The following is a 21,657-nucleotide window of genomic DNA, read 5'->3' as shown; positions in this document are numbered from 1 at the left end:
TTGTTTTTTTAAGTGGCCTGAAAGCTTTACGTGGGAGTTGCTGGAGAATGCAGAGATACTGACTGAGGCAAACTACCCAGCTGAAATGACTTTAAGTTCTTATGCCTTTTTGGCTTCACTGCCGTGATCGAGGTTCAAAAGAAAGGATAAATTTATGAGCAGAGAAAGGATGTTTGCCTTTTATTGCCGCGACTAGAACAAGGTTGTTATACTCTCTGTATAAGGAGGAATTAGGCATGCACATGAGGAGAACACCTGATCTGTGGCATGCTCCTCTTCCTAATAAAACCACAAAAGCCCCTCCTTGGAAAAAATGGCAATTATCAGACCAGGAGGAATTCACTTCACTACTACAGTAAATTGTCCCTCTTCAGAGTAAATCCCCAGGAGACACAATTCCAGTTTCTCTTATTCAAAGGACCTTGCTTATTGATGTATAAATAGATCCTGTCTAAACTGGAGAGTTGATGGGGGTTTCATTCCTGTAGCATTTCTCAGGGCAAATTCAGATTTCAGGGCAGACGTGTGACTATAGGGAAGGGACAGGAAAGGTCAGAGACAAAATACACAGGGCCAATCCAGACTGTGGTGAAGGAGAGATCAGGATTACAAGGATGGCTGTGGGTAAATTATTCATTCAAATGCTGATTTCTTTTGAAGCTCTGCTGACCACAAAGCAGTGTGGGGGCAGTGAGTTCAGGTGGCAAAACTAAAAGTCAGTTTGCTAATGGAGTGCCCTGAAAGCAGAAGCCAGCTTTGAACCCTGAAGGAACTCTAGTGGTTTTGGGTTAATGGTCAGTTAAATACAACTCTTTTATTCTGTTCTTGAGAAGGAAGCTGCAAAGAGTTGTTGCCTCTAACTGCTAAAAAGTAGTTGTTATTGCGAAGTTCATGCTTCAGGAGCCAACAAGGGAAGAGACCTGAAAGGGAAAATATTTAGGGACATCTGTCATGTTGGACAGTGCAGGGTGCACTGGACTTTTGAAGGCTGACATTCGCTTCTGAGACTTTAGACATTTATCCGCCAGTTTAAGCTGTTGCTTAAAATGACTAGTGACTCCAGGAGTGAGGCAGAGAAAATTATGGCCTTGTGGCCAGCATGAGTTAACATTTAGAAGTCTAAAACACCACACATGGTTAAGAGAGTAGATTTCGCTATTCATGCTGGCACTTGTGATAGTTACTGTTGGAAAGGAAAAATATAAATACACATGGTAAAAACACAATAAACCAAGAGAGATTAAATAAAAATATATGTAACTGAAGTAAGGTCTCCTATCCCTTGCTAACTTAAGATCCTAATAGCTGTGTGTTTTAGTACTTGAACCTTCAATAAAAGTATTAAAAATCTAAACACAGATGTGTTTAAAATGTTAGCCTGTACAATAAACATTGCTGCAAACTGATAGCCATATGTAACAAGGTTGTCCTTAAACTATCAAGTTGGTCTTAAGTTTAAGTAGCAAACTAGCCTCCTTGGCTGCTGCTTTGTTTCTAATAGTTGTATTCAATTTCAGATATCCTGATATATGAGTAGGAAGTGTTTGCTAAATTAATTTCTTTCTGTCATAGATATTTTTATAGGAGAATAGGAAATGTAGATGGCTTAGAGGTCAAGAAGAACTGGAGAATAAGACTACATAAAAGATGGCTATCAAACCTACCACCACTCTCTGAACTAAAAAATTCTTAGGCTTAGAAGTGGTTTGCACTCACCATCATGACTTCTACAACAAACATGTCTTTTTTGCATGTCTAAAAAGTGAATGAGTACACCTGAGCTTGACTCTGGAGCAAGAAAAGTGACACTGTGGATAATTCAAATTACCAAATAATAGAGTTGGTTTTCAGTGTGGTTTTGGGTATGATTGTTTTATTCATGACTATTTTTAATTTGTTTTGTATCATTGTGGGGTTGTCATATGAAGAAAATAGCCAATTACAAAAGCTATTAGTTCAGTTTTGATTTTGTTGGACAATCTACTTCACAAAAAATTGATATATCTCGTTTGCACTGTTGCAGTATGGGTTGTTGTCAAGTTGGCACAGGACTTAGAAACATTAAAAAAAAAGAATCTTGCGAATCCCAGGAATGTCAGAGTTTAAAATATGAACATTACTTTTGAATAGAATGAGTGGGTGATCAGTGTGCAAGTAATTTAGCAATAGTAATGTTTCAGGGAGCTCTGGAATATGAAGAGGAGAGGTTGGATGCGTTGTAATGTTACTACCCACTTATTTTTCCTACACTTACATTCCACGGCTGGCTGCAAAGGACTGAACAAAAACAGTGATAAGACTAAATTACTGTATTATATTCTGTGAACTTCCTTGAGCACCCTCCCCACAAAAAAAAAAAATGAGGAATTGCCTTCAATTTTTTGTGTCTTTTTTTTTTGTGTTGGTGGTGAAAAGTGAAATAATTACTTTTGAAAAGCCTTGTTGCTCCACCAAATTTGGCCATATGGTTGCATATTAGCTTCTGTTTGGTTGAAACACTATTAAGATTTCAGTGTTAGTAAGTTAAAGATATTTTATTTTTACTCGATGAAAAATCATATCTTATTTCTAAGATGCTTGGCACCTTTAAAACCTCAAAGAGAAACACTTAAAGGCTGCATTTTTATGAGAGATTAATGCAAATGTGGTTTTGAGAGGTATTTTTTTCAAGGAGGCAGTTTTTATCTGAGATTTTATGGGTTGTTTTATTTTATTTTTTTGTGAGGAAAGATATAGAAGATAAATTCTGAGAGTTTTCTTGGAGATCTTTAAAGTATTTTTCCCAACTTACGTCGCAGCCTATTTTGTGGCTGTTCATTTTCTTCAGGATTACATTTTTTGTCTTCCAGGATGACAGTCTATTTTCAAGATAAACAAGCAATACATTTAATATAAATGTAAGCCAGATAGTGGGACTTCTGCAGCACTACTATTGCATGAATTTACTTACATGATTTTACTTAATATCTGTTTGAATTACATAGTGATATTAGATGCAATACTGGACCTTATGGTCACCAATACAAGCAAACTCATCAGTGACATTATGATCGGAGGCAGCCTGGGCTGTAGTGATCGTGCAGTGGTGGAGTTCAAGGTCCAGAGGGATATGGGACAGGTGAGGACTACAGTCAGGACATTAAATTTCAGGAAAGCAGACTTGCAGCTCTTCAAGGAGTTACTCGGTAGGCCCCCCTGGGACATGGTCCTCTAAGACAAGAGAACGGAGCAGAGCTGAAAAATATTTAAGGAAGCTTTCCACAGGGCGCAAGAGCGCTCGGTCCCCGTATGTAGAAGATCAGGCAGGAAAGGGAAGAGACTGGCATGGCTGAGTAGAGAACTCCTCTTTAAACTAAAAAAAGAAGCAGGAACTGCACAAGCAGTGCAAGCAGGGACAGCAAACCTGAGACGTGTATAGAGTTGCTGCCCGGTTGTGTAGGGATGAAGTCAGGAAGGCCAAGGCATAGCTGGAGCTGAACTTGGCAAGGGAAGTAAAGACCAACAAGAAGGGCTTTTACAGGTACATCAATCAAAAGAGGAAGGTCAGAGAGAACCTACTCCCACTGATGGTTGGAAATAGGGATCATGTATCAACAGATGAAGAGAAGGCTGAGGTACTTAACAATTTTTTGCCTCAGTCTTCACCGATAACCGCTCTCCTCACCCCTCCTGGGTCATGGGACAGCAAGATGCTGACCAGGGGGGTAAACCCCCTCCCACAGTAGAGAAGGATCAGATTTGTGACCACCTCAGGAACCTGAAAATATATAAGTCTATGGGACCTGATGAGATGCATCCCAGAGTCCTGAGAGAATTGGCAGATGTGGTTGCCAAGCCACTCTCCATGATATTTGAAAAGTCATGGCAGTCAGGAGAAGTCCCTGGTGACTGGAAGAAGGGTAACACTATGCCCATTTTTAAAAAGGGTAGAAAAGATGACCCTGAGAACTACTGACCTGTCAGCCTCACCTCTGTGCCTGGGAAGATCATGGAACAGACCCTCCTAGAAGCTATGCTAAAGCACATAGAGGACATGGAGGTGATTAATGGCAGCCAGCATGGCTTCATCAGGGTCAAGTACCGTATGACCAACTTAATGGCTTTCTATGATGGGGTAACCGCAGCAGTGGACACGGGTAAACTGACAGATGTGATCCATCTAGACTTCTGTAAGGCCTTTTACACAGTCCCCCTTAACATCCTTCTCTCTGCATTGGAGAGATATGGATTTGATGGGTGGACAGTACAGTGGATAAGAAACTATTTGGGTGGTCATATACAAAGACTAGTGGTCAATGGCCCAAAGTGCAGGTGGAGATCCATGACAAAGGGTGTCCCTCAGGGGTCCATACTGGGCCCAGTGCTGTTTAATATCTTATCAATGATATTGACAACAAGATTGAGTGCACCCTTAGCAAGTTTGCGGATGACACCAAGCTCAGTGATGTAGTTGCCACACCGAAAGGATGGGATGTCATCCAGAGGGACCTGGACAGGCTGGAGAAGTGGGCCTCTGAGAAAATCATGAGGTTCAACGAGGCCAAGTGCAAGGTCCTACACCTGGGTTGGTGCAATTCCTGTTTTCAGTACACGATGGGGGATGATGTGATTGAGAGCAGCCCTGCAGAGGAGGACTTGGGGGATGCTGGTCAATGAGAAGCTCGACATAAGCTGGCAACGTGATCTTGCAGCCCGGAAGGCCAACCATCCATGTCCTGGGCTGCATCAAAAGAAGCGTGGCCAGCAGGGCAAAGGAGGTGATTCTGCCCCTCTATTCCTCTCTTGTGAGACCTCATCTGGAATACTGTGTCCAGTTCTGGAATCCTCAATATAAAAAGGATATGGAGCTGTTTGGCTTGTTCAGCCTGGAGAAGAGAAAGCTCTCAGAAGATCTCATAGCAAACTTCCAGGACCTGAAAGGGGCGTACAGGAAAGGAGAGGGACTATTCTTAAAGGCTTCTGGTGATAGGATGAGGAGGAACTGGTGTGAACTGGAGAGGGGCAGATTTAGACTAGACATTAGGAAGAATTTCTTCATCATGAAAGTGGTGAGACACTGGAAAAGGTTGCCTGGGGAAGCTGTGGATGCCTCATCCCTGGAGGTGTTCAAAGCCATGTTATATATAGTGGGATGTCCCTGCCTGTGGCAGGGGGTTTGAAACTAGATGATCTTTAAGGTTCCTTCCAACCCTAACTATTCTATAATTCTATAATTCTATGATGTTCACAAGGATTTTTTTTAGTGCTTTACGTGAGACTGTCTTTTGAATTAATACTGGAGAGCAATCCAATGGAAGGTTCCAGGGAACTTTATTTTCTCCAAACATATTGTTGATTTTGTTTATTTTATTAGAGAGATTTATTGATCAATGTTGAATATTATTAGACATTGATTTTTTGCAGAGGGAGTTTTGAATCCTTCCTACATACAGTTCTGGGAGATTTTTAGTGTTGTAGAAGAAACCTTTCTGCCTGAATAGACAGTAGAAATTGCTGTGGGTTTCTAGCTTCAGAAATGAGAGAAATGAACATCATAAAGCCTTCACACATCCTAATGGGATAAAAGACATAAAATTATTTCTCAGGATTGTGAATCGTTGTATTGAGGCAGTGAAATTTTTTGAGAAACTTCAAAGTAACAGTAATGCAGATGCTTTTAATAAAACAGATTGTGGAAATTATGAGACTAGTAGTGACAAATCTGCATATGAACATTCCAGGAATTTTACTTATACTAGTTTCAACATACTCATTTACTGACAACCTGTTCTTTCTTTTGTTTTGCTCACAATTTCCTCCCTTAGCCTAATCTGTCTTTGAAAACAACATCTGACCTCTTGAGACAGTAGTATATTATTTAAATCAGCATCTGTCACTTCAAAGTTTAGCTAAACCTTTGAAGTGTACCCCTAGAAGAGTCTTCAGTACTGAAGAGGTTTATTATGCTACTAAGAAATTCTCACAAACATTGATGGATCATGAGTTGTACGTAAGAAATCTATATATATCATGATTGCTAACATGTTGGACATGCTTAAGACTTGTTCCCCTAAATTTTAAAGTGTGGACACATAACCATGGAAAGAAAATCGTAATTAGTCCCCTCTGTCACTGAATATATTGTTTCTTTTCTGCATGGCAGGAGGAATGCCAGAACTACATTCGAGTGCTTCTTGTTGGAGGCAACCACCTCTTTACCTGTGGAACGAACGCGTTCACTCCTATCTGCACCAATCGGACGGTATGAGTTAAATGTTTCGTCCCACAAACTCAAGTCCCTGTTACGAGCTAGGAGATTAAGAGACAGAGCATACTGTTGTGGTTCAGTTCCAGCTATATATGTACTGATGGGTGAACTGATGTATAAAAGCTGATTTAGCTGGTGGCAGGCCAAAGAGGAGGGTTAACTGATGGTCTCTTTTCCTTAGCTGTGGGAGAGAGTATTGCTACCAACAGCTCAGATCCTCCTACATGCAAATTTTCATGAACCTTATGCATTTCTATGACTTCTGCCACTCTGTCAGGTTTGATTGACATGAACTGATTTAGTTATAAAATGTGGTTGGGTAACTGCATGCTATGTATACGTATATATTATTATTGTTGTCTGACCACTTGCTACAGTGAATTCCTTAGTTGATTCTGACAATCCAATCTGTTTTTCTTTTTCATAATAACAGTTTGTATAAAGGTAATTTTTGAGTCACTTCTAGCATAAAACATTTTAGGCATGGTGGCTAATGATTGACTTGCATGTTTTGCATCCCAAAGCACTAAAAGTGAGATCAAACATTACAGTAAAATTTTCTATGTAAGAAAGTTTCAGATTGATGACAAAGTCAGTTTATTACTGCTGAACAATACCAAAACAGATAACTGGTGTTTATGATAGGATTTTGCTTTGATTGATTCAGCTTGGCATAATTTTCAGGTCATTTTAATCCCTTTTTCTCTCTCTTTTACAGTTAAGTAACTTGACAGAGATACATGATCAAATAAATGGCATGGCTCGTTGTCCTTACAGTCCGCAACACAACTCCACTGCTCTTCTCACTTCCAGTGGGGAATTATATGCTGCTACAGCCATGGATTTCCCAGGAAGAGATCCTGCTATTTATCGCAGTCTAGGGGCCCTTCCTCCTCTCCGCACTGCTCAGTACAACTCCAAGTGGCTGAACGGTGAGTGCTGATGGACGATGAGACGCATCTCTGTGTAGCCCATATTGTCCATATTTACGTTCTTGAAATTTCATTCTGAGTATTTAAATATTTTTAGATTATTATCTCTTTTTAAAATTATTTTGCATATTTTTTTTATTTTACAAGTATAAGTGTTGTGCCATTTAATTAATGTAGCTGCAGTGTGTAGATGTGCACTTAGATACTTAAGTCACGTTTGCAGGCGTAGGGATGAGCTGTACTATATCTCTCGGGTGCACTTATATGGCAATGCTGAGTCAGGCAAGAGCAATAGCTTGGCTTCAGCGTTCTTATGTTAAGTCCTTCAAAATCCTAAGGCAGGAAAAAAAACAGTTTGGAATGCACAATTCTCCTGGCTTTCTCTGCAGGTTCCAGCCCTGACAAGCAGAAAAAGTCAAGCTTTCAAGCTGCTTAGGTGGCAGACTGATGTTTTTGATGCTTATTATAGCTAAAGGCTAGGAACTAGTCTGCAAACACATCGTATGGTCATGCTGTAGCAATGACTCCTGTGTCATGGATGTTTATCATAAGATATTTCCAGCTGGGAGAAGCTGTAACTAGATGAGTGTTCCTGAGATGTATCCAGGTCAGTTGCCATTTTATGCAAATCAAAATGGAAGCAGATTCTTCTAAAATTAAAACTATTTAACATAAAATGTGAAATTATGTGTATTATAATTTGCCCATGCTTGTCTCAGTAGAGGAAAAACAAATTTCCATAACACGTTATGTGATACAATAATTACTATTCCCACAATGCATTTCATGTTATGATGGGATTATTCTCATATTTGAAATTAAGGACAAATATGAATCCTTCTTGCTTCAGAACATTAGGTCAGCTGCAAGTGACAGACTTTATTTTTCATATTCCAATTTTCATGTAATCTGAATGCTGAATTGTGTGTATTTGCTTGGTGTATTTTCCTTTTACAAAGAAGCCATGAGAGGTAGCTTGGAGAAATTTGTAACCTTCTCTGAAGGTCAGCTGATTTTAGAATATCAATTAACAAAACAAAACCAAACTATATGGAACATAATAGAATTTTAACAAAAGAAATATGAGAGGAAAAATCATCACGTTGTGTAGATATCCCTGCTCAGGCACCTTTTGTCCACACAGACCATGATATTGGAACTAATTGCTATGCCACACCTGGGTGCTTCTGCCATAGGGAGCAAATTATTCACACTGAATGTTCATTTTATCTGGATATTTATGTGACATAGGGCACGCTAGATTCCACCACCACCACCCCCAATTAATCAGATTCTTTGCATTTACATTTAGTCTACTTAAAGCTTCAGCTGCACCTATGCATTCTCCATTAGAGCTCATTGTTCTGCCTCAAAACTGTTAATCATTAAGTTGTCAGAAAAGCGTGGCTTTTATCTTTGGGGAGGAAGAACAAGATGAGTTTTGTAATTCGGGCCATTTCAAGCAAATCCAATAAAAGGCGGAAAGCAGCCCAGTTACCTCCATGCAAGGAAGGGGGAATGTCTTCTGAGGTAGCTAAAAGTTGGGGATTCATCTGCTTTTACGCCAATTTACCTGCTCATATGTGACCTAATGCCAAGAAACTGTATTAGTATTTCAGTGCTTGGATGGAAGTGAACATTTTGTTCCTTTCAGTGAGAAAGTAACAAAGATAATCCTTCACGAAAAGTAAGCCATCAACTGGAATGGAAGCATCCTGGTCAAAATCTGTTCAGTAGCAGTAGCTGACTATTAAAAGGAAATCAGCTTTTGTTTAGGTGTGCATGCACATGCACAAATGTGTTTAAAGTAAGTTTTTCTTTTACACCCACGTTTCCTCCGAGGTGCAATGTTTTATCTCACTTAGATTTTCTGCTCCACAACTCACATTGGACCAACTCAGACTATCACTGGGGGTGATAGCAGTACTCTGAAATGCAGCTGATTATCTTGTTCAATGTGTTATAGCCATGCAGTAAAGACATTCATTTAATGGCTAGTACACTTCTCAGTGAATTCAGGTGTTTTCGCTGCCATCAGTCATGCCAAAGGGATGTGTCCATATGCCTAGGCGATATGCTGCTGATGTTCACTGTAACTTGCAGTTGACATGGGAAGCTCTGAGACTCCATCACAGAAGAAACCTTGATCCTAACCTTAATCATCAGGAGGTCTGTAATCACAGTGTGAGAGGGAAAAATGGAGCCAATGTGTTATGTGATAGGGATGAGTCGTCTTCAGTGGTGGAGAAAAAATTTATCCCAATAAAGTGAGCAGGTTTTTGACGACATTCAGAGATTCTGCTTGTCTCCATGAGGAGATGCCATTGAAGGACCTTAGTGCTATGACCTAAGTGTTCATTATAGTTCAACAGTCCTATAGGTTAGGTTCCTCACAAAGAATTATCAGATGAGAGCGAAGAGGCAGATCCTGTGTTATCCTCACCTTTCTTGCCAGTATTGTCAGTACTTTGTAGCTCCATTGCTGTGCTCAATCAAAGAGAACATGATCACCCAGGTAAGCTAACAACTGCTGCAAACCAGTGCTCTCCCCTTCCAACGACCTAGCTGGCTGCAGGACAGTAAACCTGAAAATGTGAAGCAGAGAACCTACCTCTAATTCTCGTGATGTCATGTTTTGGCTTTCCTTTTCCCCACGTAAAGAAAAAAGCAATGCAATGCTTGAAGTTACTCACGTGAATATCTACATGCAGAAGCAACTGAAGAAGGTAGAAAGTCTGCATACCAGTAGCTTACTCTGTAAGCTGTGTTGTTCTGCTATCTACTCTCCTTTCTGAGTCTGTGTTCAAGTACTTCTGTGCTTGAGAGAAATGATTTCAGGTACTATAGTACACATTGAGGATTATGTTTAAAGCAGACAGCTCTTCCATTAATTTCTTATCCTGACCAAAGCAATCAGCAAGACCTTGAGCTTCAGCCAACTGCTTGAGTCAATAAAAAGCAGCATGTTGCTAGAACGTTTAAAATTTACCTTTGTAATAGTTCATAAAAAGAATAGTCTATCTTAGCAGTCTACTTTGGACATTATTAAATGGTAGCAAAAAATTAAATCTTTCATTAAGAAAAAAAGTACACTGTGATTTACAGCTGGCATGCTGGTTTTTTGAGTGTCTTTAAGCTCTCAGTGTAACAGAGTTTAAATCATACCAAGAGTTGACTGTTACAGTGTGCTTCTAGTTAGACTTTGCTTTAGAATTGATCTACAAAGTGCAGCAGGGGCAGAATTGTCCATCATTTGCCCTAGAGGGCAGAGGTAAACGGAATAGTTATCTTTGTAGTCCACACCTGCAGTGGGTCCAGGTTGGTGAGGAAGTCTTCACTGTGTAGACTTAGAAACAACTTTTGTAGTTCAAGGTTTACCACTAGTAAAGGTATTTCTGCTTTCAGTTCACCTCCTCAGATCAGTAAATATTTGATCTGATGCCTCAGAGAGAAATTTTACCTTAGTCTATAATGTCTGTTTATTTTAGTTAGCCAAAAAAAGGCAAAACAGATTAAAGAAAACATTGAAATCCCAGTCAACCCCTTTCTGTTTCACCACATGAAGTAACACTGAGATGTTTGTTTTCATAATTTATCAAATGACTTTACTTACAATTGCTTGAGTCTCCAGCTAGCTTGAAATAATTTGTAATAGACATACAACGTTAGTCGCAATTGAAACATGTTAAACGAAAACTTTGTTCTCAATTTCAAGACACTTAATCACTGGGCAGACCAGAGATGATTAAAATGTAATCTTATATCAGATGTAGCCCCAAAACAGAATAAAATAAAATGTTGTACAATTTAGAAGCCTTTTGAGCTGAGAAGAGCATAGGAATGCTTGGATTGTTCTGCTCTGCTGATAGACATAATATTATTGCTTTTCCTCTTGCTGCCCTGTTTGTTTATTCGATACTTTTAAAGTAGTTCTTCTGAGAAGAACTTTCTTAAAAACATTTTGCTTAATCAAAAGCTCATTAATCTAGAGCAGGTACTTTCAACCATCACAAATAACAGTAAAAGCAGTATTCTTACAAAGGTCATTTGTAAGGTGTTCCCCAGTGCTCCATGTTGTGGCCGGTTCTGTTTAATATCTTTATCAACGATCTGGATGAGAGGATTGAGTGAATACTTGCTGATTTTGAAACCCATCCTTAGGCTTTTTCACTGGACCTGCTACCCGTGAAAAAAATGTAAATGTGCTGGTTTTAGTATCCAATCTGTACATCTTCTCCTAGATGGCAAGGGCAAAGTGGGCGAGCAGTAAGTTGATGTGAGATGCAGGTGTGTCCCCTGACCTCCCTTCTCTAATGCCAAAATCTGCTTAAAGAAAGCTGGTTTGGGGTTTTGGGGTTTTTTTTGGGATTTTTTTTGTTTGGTTTTTTTTTTTTTGTTGTTGTTCTTGTGTATGTGGAATTCTGAATTCAGTGTTTCAAGTAACCATCCAAATTTCTGTATCTTTTAATAGATCCCTGTAGCCCAAATATCTAGAGGTTCTGAGTGAATTCAGGTAGTCTTCTATATTTTTTATCTTCGATCCTCCCTCAATATACTGCTATGCAAGGTGTCTATCCTGTGAAAATAGATGATGGAAAATACACTGAATTCCAGATGGGACTCTCAAGGACTTGAGTAGGTATTAGATCAGACTAGAGAATGGTTTCTGTCACTAAGTTTGTCGCTGGCAAATTTGCATCAGCAAAATGATATAATAAATTGCAAAATATTATGCCACCTAAGATAATCTAGGTGAATTACTTGAAATAAACAACAAATAAGCAAAGGAATTTTGTAATACCATATTTGAAAAATATTTTCCAGAAAAGACCTAATTGCATTTCAGAATTTACCAGAGTACTTGACTAAAATGTAATATCTAATGAATGTATCCACTTTTATGGTTATACTGAATTGTATTATAAAATCTATTAGCAATATAAGGGAAGATTGGAAAAAATGTCTGGCATAAACAATTTTAATGTATTTTGCAATCATTGTTCTTCAATACCTGTAAAATCTTCATTTTAGTAAAAGGAAAAGAATATAAAAGAAATCATGGAGAGCTGAGACATTGCAAAAGAACTAGTCAAAATAGACTGGTAGCCATCTATACTATGACAGACTAGATTTTAAACATATGTCCTAGATTATTATGAAGCACAGACGAAAAACAGCTGTTAATAAACAATGATTTCTTCATTTCTTCAAGTTTTATACCAGGACTTAACATTTTACAATTCAGCTCCTGAGTATAGGTATAAGTAAGATGACTACAAGTTATATATTAGTTTCAAGATGTTTATAGGAAAATTTTAATCAATAAATGAGATTTGTCCTTAAACATTCATGAGCAGTGATGCCTTGGTCAGCCTAATGCAAGATCTATACTGTTTTTCAACAGTTGCAGAGGGCTACGCGCTAATGAATATGAATAATATATTTAATTAATGTAACTAATATATTTGCAAAATGCAAATAAGAAATGGACTTCATTAATTATGTCAGTAAGGTGAAAGAAAATAAAATAGACACATTTGGAGCTTAAATTCTTTCCATTATTTTAAGCTTCTATTTTGGAGAGCATTTCTAGCTGGAAGTTGAACCTTATTCAAGAAAAATCCAAAGCATCTTCCTAGAATTTAATGCCATTAGGTATTTGGCTGAATACAAGTATTGGAAGAAATAGGTCTGTAGAGGCTAACAGTTTAAGGGTGTGATTCATTTAACTAGTGAGGTCAATGAACAAGCGTCAAACAGATGTTGTTCAGCATTAGACCATTATCTAGACTTCTAAGATTTTGAATATATTATATATACATACATCTTTGTGTGTCTTTTTTTTTGTATACATATAATTTAATCCGTGCGTAGGTCTGGCAAACTTCTGATTTCAGCTTTCTTTTCACATTTCTGGGCTTAATTTCATTTTTGTATGGGCCTCTTAATGCATTTTACGTGATGCTACTGGTCACGTCTTACAGGGACAGTGGATGAAAATCACAGCTCTTTCTTGCTCAGAGTAGGTTTCAGAGGTTATAATGCTTAAAGTTAATTGCTGTTACCTCCAGAAGGACAGAAAGATCATTCTCTGTCATTTGGTTCACTCTGGAAAGAGTAGCATCCACTAACTAGGTAAATTGAGTTATACTAATCTATTTCAGAGGATGTTGAGTTTTATAGAGCAGAGAGCAGAAAAGAACATTCTTACTCCAAATTTCAGGAAGCAAGAAGAGGCCAGGACTGCCTCAGATACTCTTGCAGAGCTCTCTTAGGCTCCTGTTTCTCATTGTTCTTACCCGAGAAAGCTTCTGTACAGTTCCTCTCATCTTTTTACCCACTCAGACTACATCTACACCACTAAATAAAAAGAGTCTAGAAAATAAGTTTATACACGACATCCTTGTTCATCTGTATTGCTTAGTTGTTGGCTCACTTCCCGGCGTTGTTTTGGACCACTCCAGTTACTGCTTTCCCAGCAAAAACCTGGGTGTGACTTGGGAAGAAGCTAGCAAGAGGCGGGAAAGGTGGGGCTGCACCATTTGGCTACTTTTGACCTAAAGAGTTCCCCATCACATTCCCAGTAAGTTTTTCACTCCTGAATCCACTAGTCTGTCTTTACACTGCCTGTGTAAGTGCAGCACACCCTCATTTTTATGCTACAGGAATGCCGTTCTCTGGGCTGCAGCATCAGCACGTGCTGCATGGCAGAGCTGCATCCAGTGCCTACAGGAGACCGTGCTGTCAGACAGCATCAACACAGGATCATAGAATTGCTTGGCTGGAAAAAACCTTTGAGATTATAGAGTCCAAGCGTACCTGTTGACTGCTTAATCATATTCCCAAGCACTTCATCTACCTGTCTTTTAAATATCTCCAAGGTTGGTGATACAAACACCTCCTTGGGCAACCTGTTCCAGAGCCTTCAGCTGAAGAAAATTTTCCTACTGTCTAATCTGAACCTCCCCTGCTGCAACTTGAGGCCGTTTCCTCTCCTCCTATCACTTGGGAGAAGAGACCAACACCCACCCTTCTACAACCTCCTTTAAGGTAATTGTAGGCAGTGATAAGGTCTCCCTTCAGCCTCGTCTTCTCCAGGCTAAACAATCCCAGTTCTCTCAGCTGCTCCTCATAAGACTTGTTCCTCAGCCCCTTCACCAGCTTCGTTGCTCTTCTCTGGACACGCTCCAGGATCTCAATGTCTTTCTTGAACTGAGGGGCCCAAAACTGAACACAGTATTTGAGGTGTGGCCTCACCAATGCCAAATGCAGGGGCAGAATCATTTCCCTGGTCTTGCTGGCCATGCTGTTTCTGATACAGGTCAAGATGCCAATGACCTTCTTGGCCACCTGGGCACACTGCTGGCTCATGTTCAGTTGGATGTTGACCAGCATTCCCAGGTCCTTCTCTGCCAGGCAGCTTTCTAGCCACACTTCCCCAAGCCTGTAGCGCTGCACACTACATTGTGTCCCAGGTGCAGGACTTGGCACTTGACATTTTTGAACCTCATACCAATGGTGTCAGCTCATCAGTCCAGCCTGTTCAAATCGCTCTGTAGAGCCTCCCTACCCTCAAGCAGACTGACCCTTCCTCCAAGCTTAGTGTCATCTGCAAACTTAGTAAGGGTACATTCAATCCCTTCATCCAAACCATTGATAAAGATATTGAACAGAACTGGACTCAGCACTGAGCCCGGGGGGAACACCACTTGTGAGTGGCCTCCAACTGAATTTAGGTGCCAGCTAGCCACCCAATGCTTTCAGTGTGTGACCATGTGTATGTGTCAAGCACTGCTCCACGTTGTGTGACGATCTTTGTCTTGTTGCACCGATAAACTAGTTTTCTTGCTTTCCTGATTCCATTGGTTCCATTTAATTTGAGGAAATCTAGTCAGCCTAATGTATCCATAAACTGAATATAAAAAATCTATAAAGGTCATAGACAAAACTTGTGCCATTATTACAGGTTAACTTTCTCATGTTGATCCATACTAGCTGTATCCTGTCACGTACTAGAATCCTTGCCATTGTGGTAATGTAATAATTCACAAATAAGATGCATTCACCATTCAAGAACTATTTGCAAGTTCAGCAGGAAACAAGAGAGTAACTTCACTATCTGCATTAAAAGCTTTTTATGGAAGACCTCCAGATGAACAAATAGGAGTTCACAGCACAATATTTGGAAACATCTGAACTAATTTTTCCTAGATGGAAATCTCATTTTCCCTTTGAAGTGATTTACTTCACCTTTGCTAAAGAGGAAATGAAATAAATAACATCTGACATGCTAATCCCTTCATGTCCACAAAATTCCCCCAGGTAGCTCCGCGATTATTAAGTTTCATGCAAATGAAAACAGTTTTCACAAGTTTCAACAGCAGGTCACATTTTCATCAGTTCATGATCAGTAAAGTATATGCATGGGTGTGTGCAGATGTATGGATTGTCTCTCAGTTTTGAATCCATGAAATATGAGTACTAATTTTTGGTTATACACGTATTGTATTTATCAGTACTGTTTTAAAATATTGTCTCTTGAAAGAGTGACATTGGATTTTTCAAGAACCTTAAAACATTCTGAATGCATTGCATATTATTTTTTTCATATGGTTCATGAAAATTTTATTTTGTAATTCATTGTTCTCCACACTCTCACTGCTTCCAGTTGTGTTTTTGGCTCTGCAGTGAGATCCTGTGCCAGTGTAAAACCTTTTTACATCACTAGGTCTCCAATGAGAGGCATCATCATCACGGGCCTCATTGCATGGCAGAGCTTCTGTTTTTAATGGCTGTACAGGATGTTTTTGGGAGTGGATCAAATAGATGTTGAGTGTTTGCACAATAAGTAGAATCTTTTTACATTAGTCAAGATAGTCTTGAGGTGATTTCAAAGAGGAAGCGCAGTTGTAGGCTACAGAAAGTCGAATGCGTTGTTGGAAAATTTTAGGTTTTCATGCTATGTCTACCTTCAGTGGATATTGCTTTAAGGCCTAACCTTGGTATGGTGGACAAGTAGACCAAGTTGCACTCAGACTTGTGAATGCTTTTTCTTTCCTCCACAGACAGTAGTTCCTTCCTTGAATATTAGAACAATCTAAAAGGATGTTGCATAGAGAAAGTACTTTACAGATTAAAAGAAATAATGTGTAGGCGTGGTATGGATAGAAATTGAAATGGGATGATCAGGGACAATGATTTGGGTTTTTTTAGTTAGCCTGGTAGTCTTAAAAAGATTTTATTTCTAGTATAATTTTGATAAATAAAGAAAAGTTTGTTCCATAGAGTGGAAAGCATTGATTTGTTTTGAGAATGAATGAAACATAATTAGGCTTCATTCATGCAAATTTTTCATGCAAGTATCTCTGGATATGTATTTAATATTTGATGTCTCAAAAGCTGCCTAACTTGTCTAAAATAGGATACAATTTTGTGATTATTAGAACATAATTTTGTGGTCTTAGCATTGATATTTGTAAATAAATATTATTAAATATTATTCTACACTGATATGCATTCAGCAAACATCCTCAAATTTGTAGATCAAATTTGTCTTTCTTTTAAGAACGCATTAGATTGTCAGTCTCTCCTAAGGTCATTGACTCTCCTCAATTTTAGTAATCCTTATGGGAAATGGGCCATTTGTTTATTGTCTTTGGTACCCACTATTCCTTTTTGTTGTTGTAGTTGTAAGAAATAGTGCCATCTGTTATTTTCTAGATTTTTAAAATATATATTCTTTAATTCTTATGCATCACCATCAGTTTCTTTGATCAGTTTTTAATATATTTAAAAAAAAAGAAAAAATACTGTAATACTATTGAAAGCTTTAAGCAAGAGATGACTGAAATCAGGTTATTTTACCATCAATGCTCTTGTGTAGAATTCTTTTTCTTTTTATTACAGCCTCTGAGCATATTCTTAGTCATGATCTGATACCATCCATCATTCTTGCTAATCTGAAGTAATGACGTGGTGGAAAAGCAAAACCAGAGTTAACACAACAGAGAAAGCAATTTTTTTTACAAAATTTACAGTGCACATTTGTAGAGAAGAAAACTCAGTGATGCTTCTAACAGTAAGGTGCAGTGAGCTGGGCCAGAGCTGCCCAACACAGTTATGTATGATAGACACCCAAAGCGAAGAGTCTTTCTAGCCATGTTCATGTAGCTCATAATCCTGGCTGGACGTGAGTTAGCCTGCTGAGATGTCACGAGGCCAGTCCTCTGCAAGGATGATAAAAGATGTGTTTTTCTAAATCTAATACTTGAAGATCAATCCACATTCCATGTAAATATAAGTGTATGCATCACAAGAAGATCATAAATAATATATTTTTCTGTTATTTTCAGAGCCAAATTTTGTGTCATCTTATGACATTGGGAACTTTACCTACTTCTTCTTCCGGGAGAATGCAGTGGAACATGACTGTGGGAAAACAGTCTTCTCTCGTGCTGCTCGGGTGTGCAAAAATGATATTGGTGGCAAGTTTGTGCTGGAGGATACCTGGACTACCTTCATGAAAGCTCGGCTAAACTGCTCTCGCCCTGGAGAAATTCCATTTTACTATAATGAACTACAGAGCACTTTCTTCCTGCCAGAATTGGACTTGATTTATGGGATTTTTACCACTAATGTGTAAGTAAATTCCGTGATATATTTTATTTTTCTCACTATTTATGAAAGTAAAAACTAAAGCTCCTGAGTGGCTCTCTTTTTCATATGCCAAGTAAACATCATACACTCAAACTAATGTTTTGCCTTGTCCACTGTCCTCTTGTGAACAAGTGTCAGTTCCACATGTTTTGCACAAGAATTTTTGAAGGAATATGAAAAGAGGAAAAAGGCTGAATATTTCCTTACAGCAGGGAGCCAGTTGTGTTTGCACTGTCATCATTTTCATGTGTTCTTATAAAGCTACTATTTTTTATTTTGTACACTATTATAATACATAAATGCATTGTGTATTTATGAAATAAATATTCTATAATTTTAATGTGACACAATCATCATTTGGCCATTAATTTGACCATGTCAGGAAGAGTTCACCCTAATCAAAAGAGCACAAGAGGTGGTCTTATGTATTTTAAATTAGTCTGGACATGTATTCATGTCAGTTTGAGGGTCAAATAAAAAATTAAGTCTAATTTTAACCGAATCTGTTATATAAAAAAAATGGTAAAATTAAACAATATACAGTTTTGTCTTACCAATTAACATTCGTGAAATGCTAAATATTGGAACAACATAAAAGCTTCCTAGACTCTGGGCTTGATACCAAGAGCTGTTTAACTTTTAGGAAAAAAGAGACACTCATTTCAGGAATGTCCTTTATTACTTTAAACATGATAACTGGAGTTCATTTATTGCTCTAGTAAGAGCAGCCCGTACGTTATGGCTGTGCAGACCAGTGTTTAGGCCACTGGAACAGAATTTCAAATTTTGGTGTCTGAGTCTCTTACTTGCTTGCAGAGTCTTGCTGTGTAAGTCATTTTTGCCTAGAATTTTACTGATAAAAGGTACTTGGGCACATAGTGCCCCTTTCTACTGCTGTAAATACCTGAATACCCACTTTCTATAAATATCCATTTATAGACTGTGGAAACAGTTACAAATTAATGGCAGCAAATTATGATCCTAAGGTTTTTTAGGCCATGAGCATGAATGAAGCTAAAATCTCCTTTTTAGGGGAGACTTGAGCCTTCGCTGTCTTTTAGTACAGCCCTTTATTAGCACACCTGAACATCTTCCAGACTCAGACTGGCCACATCACCAGTGGCTCAGACAGTGAGCAAGACTAGTGAGAGACTGACTGCTTGCACCAGACTGTGATGATTCCTGATTTGGGACATCAGATGATGAGCTTAACCCTGTTCCTGTACTGGAGCAATACATTAAATACTCCTTTTTTAAAAAAGAAATAGTAAAGAATTTAAGGCTACTGGGGATAAGAACGTTTCATACTGTGTTCAACAGTAATCTTAACTTCATTGGTCTGTTTTGCTAGCTAGTTTGAGTCTTAGAAGATAGGTAATTCTCAGGTGGCATTCGCTGTTCAACATGATCAGAAGAGAGCATGACTGGAGGAATTCTGCTCCAGAAAATCCACAGGGCTTTGGCTGTGGAAGGGGAGCAAGTTCTTGTTTCCAAAGGGCTGTCCTGGCAATTTGGGGAATGATGGAGTTTCCTGTGATACAAATTCCACATTTTCTGAAGTTGCATAAGGATGTCAGGGCTGTCATAAGCACCCCTGGCTCTTCTGAGAAGGGACTCACTAATGTAAGACTGCATTTGTTACAATGAATTAAGCAGTATTTGAAACCTAGCTGCTACTTCACTCTACTCCAGTAGCTCAGCATTCTGTCTTCTCTAAAAGAAATGGACTATTCAAAGAGGAATTAATTACATCTGTTCAGGGGTGGGATTTTTTGATATCTGCATTTAAATTATAATTGTTTCTGCCATCAAATATTGTAACTAAATTTTTGGACATTGTTGAAATGTTGTAAAGTAAGGATTACTTCTTCGTGTTGAATATCTGTTCAGAGATATCTGCACAACCTGTACTGACACCATTGAGACCTGCAGCCTGATGGTGAAGAAGTGCCAGGATTTCTCATGAAGAGAAACAACCTATTCATTTCTGTTGGTGCAACAGCACAAGATATTACTGAACCACATTCAGCGTTTGTCAACCTCATTACCTACAGAATTGCAATGATATTATTGTACCTTAATGCCTTTTTTTTAAATATACTGTGAATCATTTTGTGGGAAAAAATAAAGCTTTTCTCTCAATAATGATTGAGTAATAGCAAAGCCTGTATTCTATATGTGTGGCTAACAATTAAGTCCACTATAGCCACTGCTTCATTATGAAGCTGATTTTGTTTCTATCAGATCATCTGAAACTCTGTAAGCATGAGTGTGATGTCCTTTAAGGACTTCAAGAAATTCAAGAAAGCAGATGGGTCTCTCAGATGGAGATCTGTGACAAATGGTGTCCCTCATGGGTCCATACTGACACCAGTGCTGTTTAATATTTTCATCAATGATATTGACAGTGAGATCAAGTGCACCCTCAGCAATTTTGCAGATGACACCAAGCTGAGTGGTGCAGTTGTTACACCAGAAGTATGGGTTGTCATCCAGAGGGACCTGGACAAGCTGGAGAAGTGGGCCTATGTGAATCTCATGAGGTTCAACAAGGCCAAGTGCAAAGTCTTACATGTGGCAATACGCAGTTTCAATGCGGGATGGGGAATGATGTGCTTGAGAACAGCCATGCAGAGAAGGTCTTGAGGATGCCGGTGGATAAGAAGCTCGGCATGAGCTGGCAATGAGCACTTGCAGTCCAGAAGGCCAAAGATATCCCGGGCTGCATCAAAAGAAATGTGGCCAGCAGGTCAAAGGAAGATATTCTACCCCTCTATTCCACTCTGATGATACCCTACCTGGAGTAGTGTCTAGGTCTGGAATCTCCAGCATAAGAAAGAATGGAACTGTTGGAATGGTTCCAGAGGAGGGCTACAAAGATGATCAGAGGGATGGAGCACCTCTGCTATGAGGGCAGGCTGAAAGAGTTGGGGTTGTTCAGCCTGGAGAAGAGAAGGCTCCGAGAAGACAATATAGCGGCTTTCCAGTATCTGAAAGGTGCCTACAAGAAAGCTGGGGAGAAGGTTTTTACAAGGGCATGTTATGATAAGATAGAGGGAATGGCTTTAAATTAGAAGGAGGAAGCTTTGGATTAGACATTAGGAAGATGAGGATGCTGAGGCACTGGCACAGGTTGCTCAGGGAAGTTGTGGCTGCCCCATCCCTGGAAGTGTTCAAGGCCAGTTTGCAGGGGGCCTTGAGCAGCCTGATCTAGTGGGAGGTGGCCCTTCCCATGGCAAGGTGGTTGGAACTAGATGACCTTTTAAGGTCCCTTCCAACCCAAACCATTCTGTGATTCTAAGATGACATTGGTATAAGTAATAATATTAGTGAGCTGCCATTTCGTGATAGTTTATATAGGCAAGGAATTATCAAATCCAATGATTTTTTCTTTCCATCATTTTGGAATGTCTATAGTAGTCTTAAACCCTCTGTACAATGCAGTGTAATTAAGGCTAAGTTAAAAGAAGGGGAGTGGAGAAGAAAGAAAATAGAAAAAACAAAATAGAATGCTGTGTGGATGAATTGTCAGCATTTTTACCTGTAATAGAAATGTGTGCAACTGCTACCTTTATTATCTATCTCTTTATCTCAAATTGTGGAAGAGAACACAGTTCTCCATATTATGAGCTCTCATGGTCACTGGATTATATTGTTTACACTGTGCAGAATTACTTTGTTGTCATGTATATCACATTATCAAGAAAAGAAAAGGAAATTATATATTCTGCCTGGATGCTGTTTATTTCTCTAACAAAATATCTTGTAAAGTATGCTGTCCGAGTTGTTTTCTCTTGACAGGTTTCTGGAATTTGCATATTT

At 38.9% G+C, this 21,657-nt stretch overlaps 1 protein-coding gene across 6 annotated transcripts in view; it reads left to right on the top strand.

Annotated features, from left to right (window-relative positions):
- SEMA5A (semaphorin 5A) overlaps positions 1–21,657 on the top strand; it is a 331,622-nt gene that overhangs the window by 178,050 nt on the left and 131,915 nt on the right. For all 6 annotated transcript variants that reach the window (XM_054059836.1, XM_054059835.1, XM_054059837.1 and 3 more), the window contains 3 exons: positions 6,143–6,241; positions 6,966–7,179; positions 17,532–17,817. In XM_054059836.1, the coding sequence (XP_053915811.1) occupies positions 6,143–6,241; positions 6,966–7,179; positions 17,532–17,817 (599 nt within the window). The remainder of the gene's footprint in view (positions 1–6,142; positions 6,242–6,965; positions 7,180–17,531; positions 17,818–21,657) is intronic.

The sequence above is a fragment of the Cuculus canorus genome, chromosome 2 (assembly GCF_017976375.1).
Source record: "Cuculus canorus isolate bCucCan1 chromosome 2, bCucCan1.pri, whole genome shotgun sequence".
Lineage (NCBI taxonomy): Eukaryota > Metazoa > Chordata > Aves > Cuculiformes > Cuculidae > Cuculus > Cuculus canorus.
The sequence above is the reverse complement of the archived record's forward strand: the minus strand, read 5'-3'. Positions and strand labels throughout refer to the sequence as shown.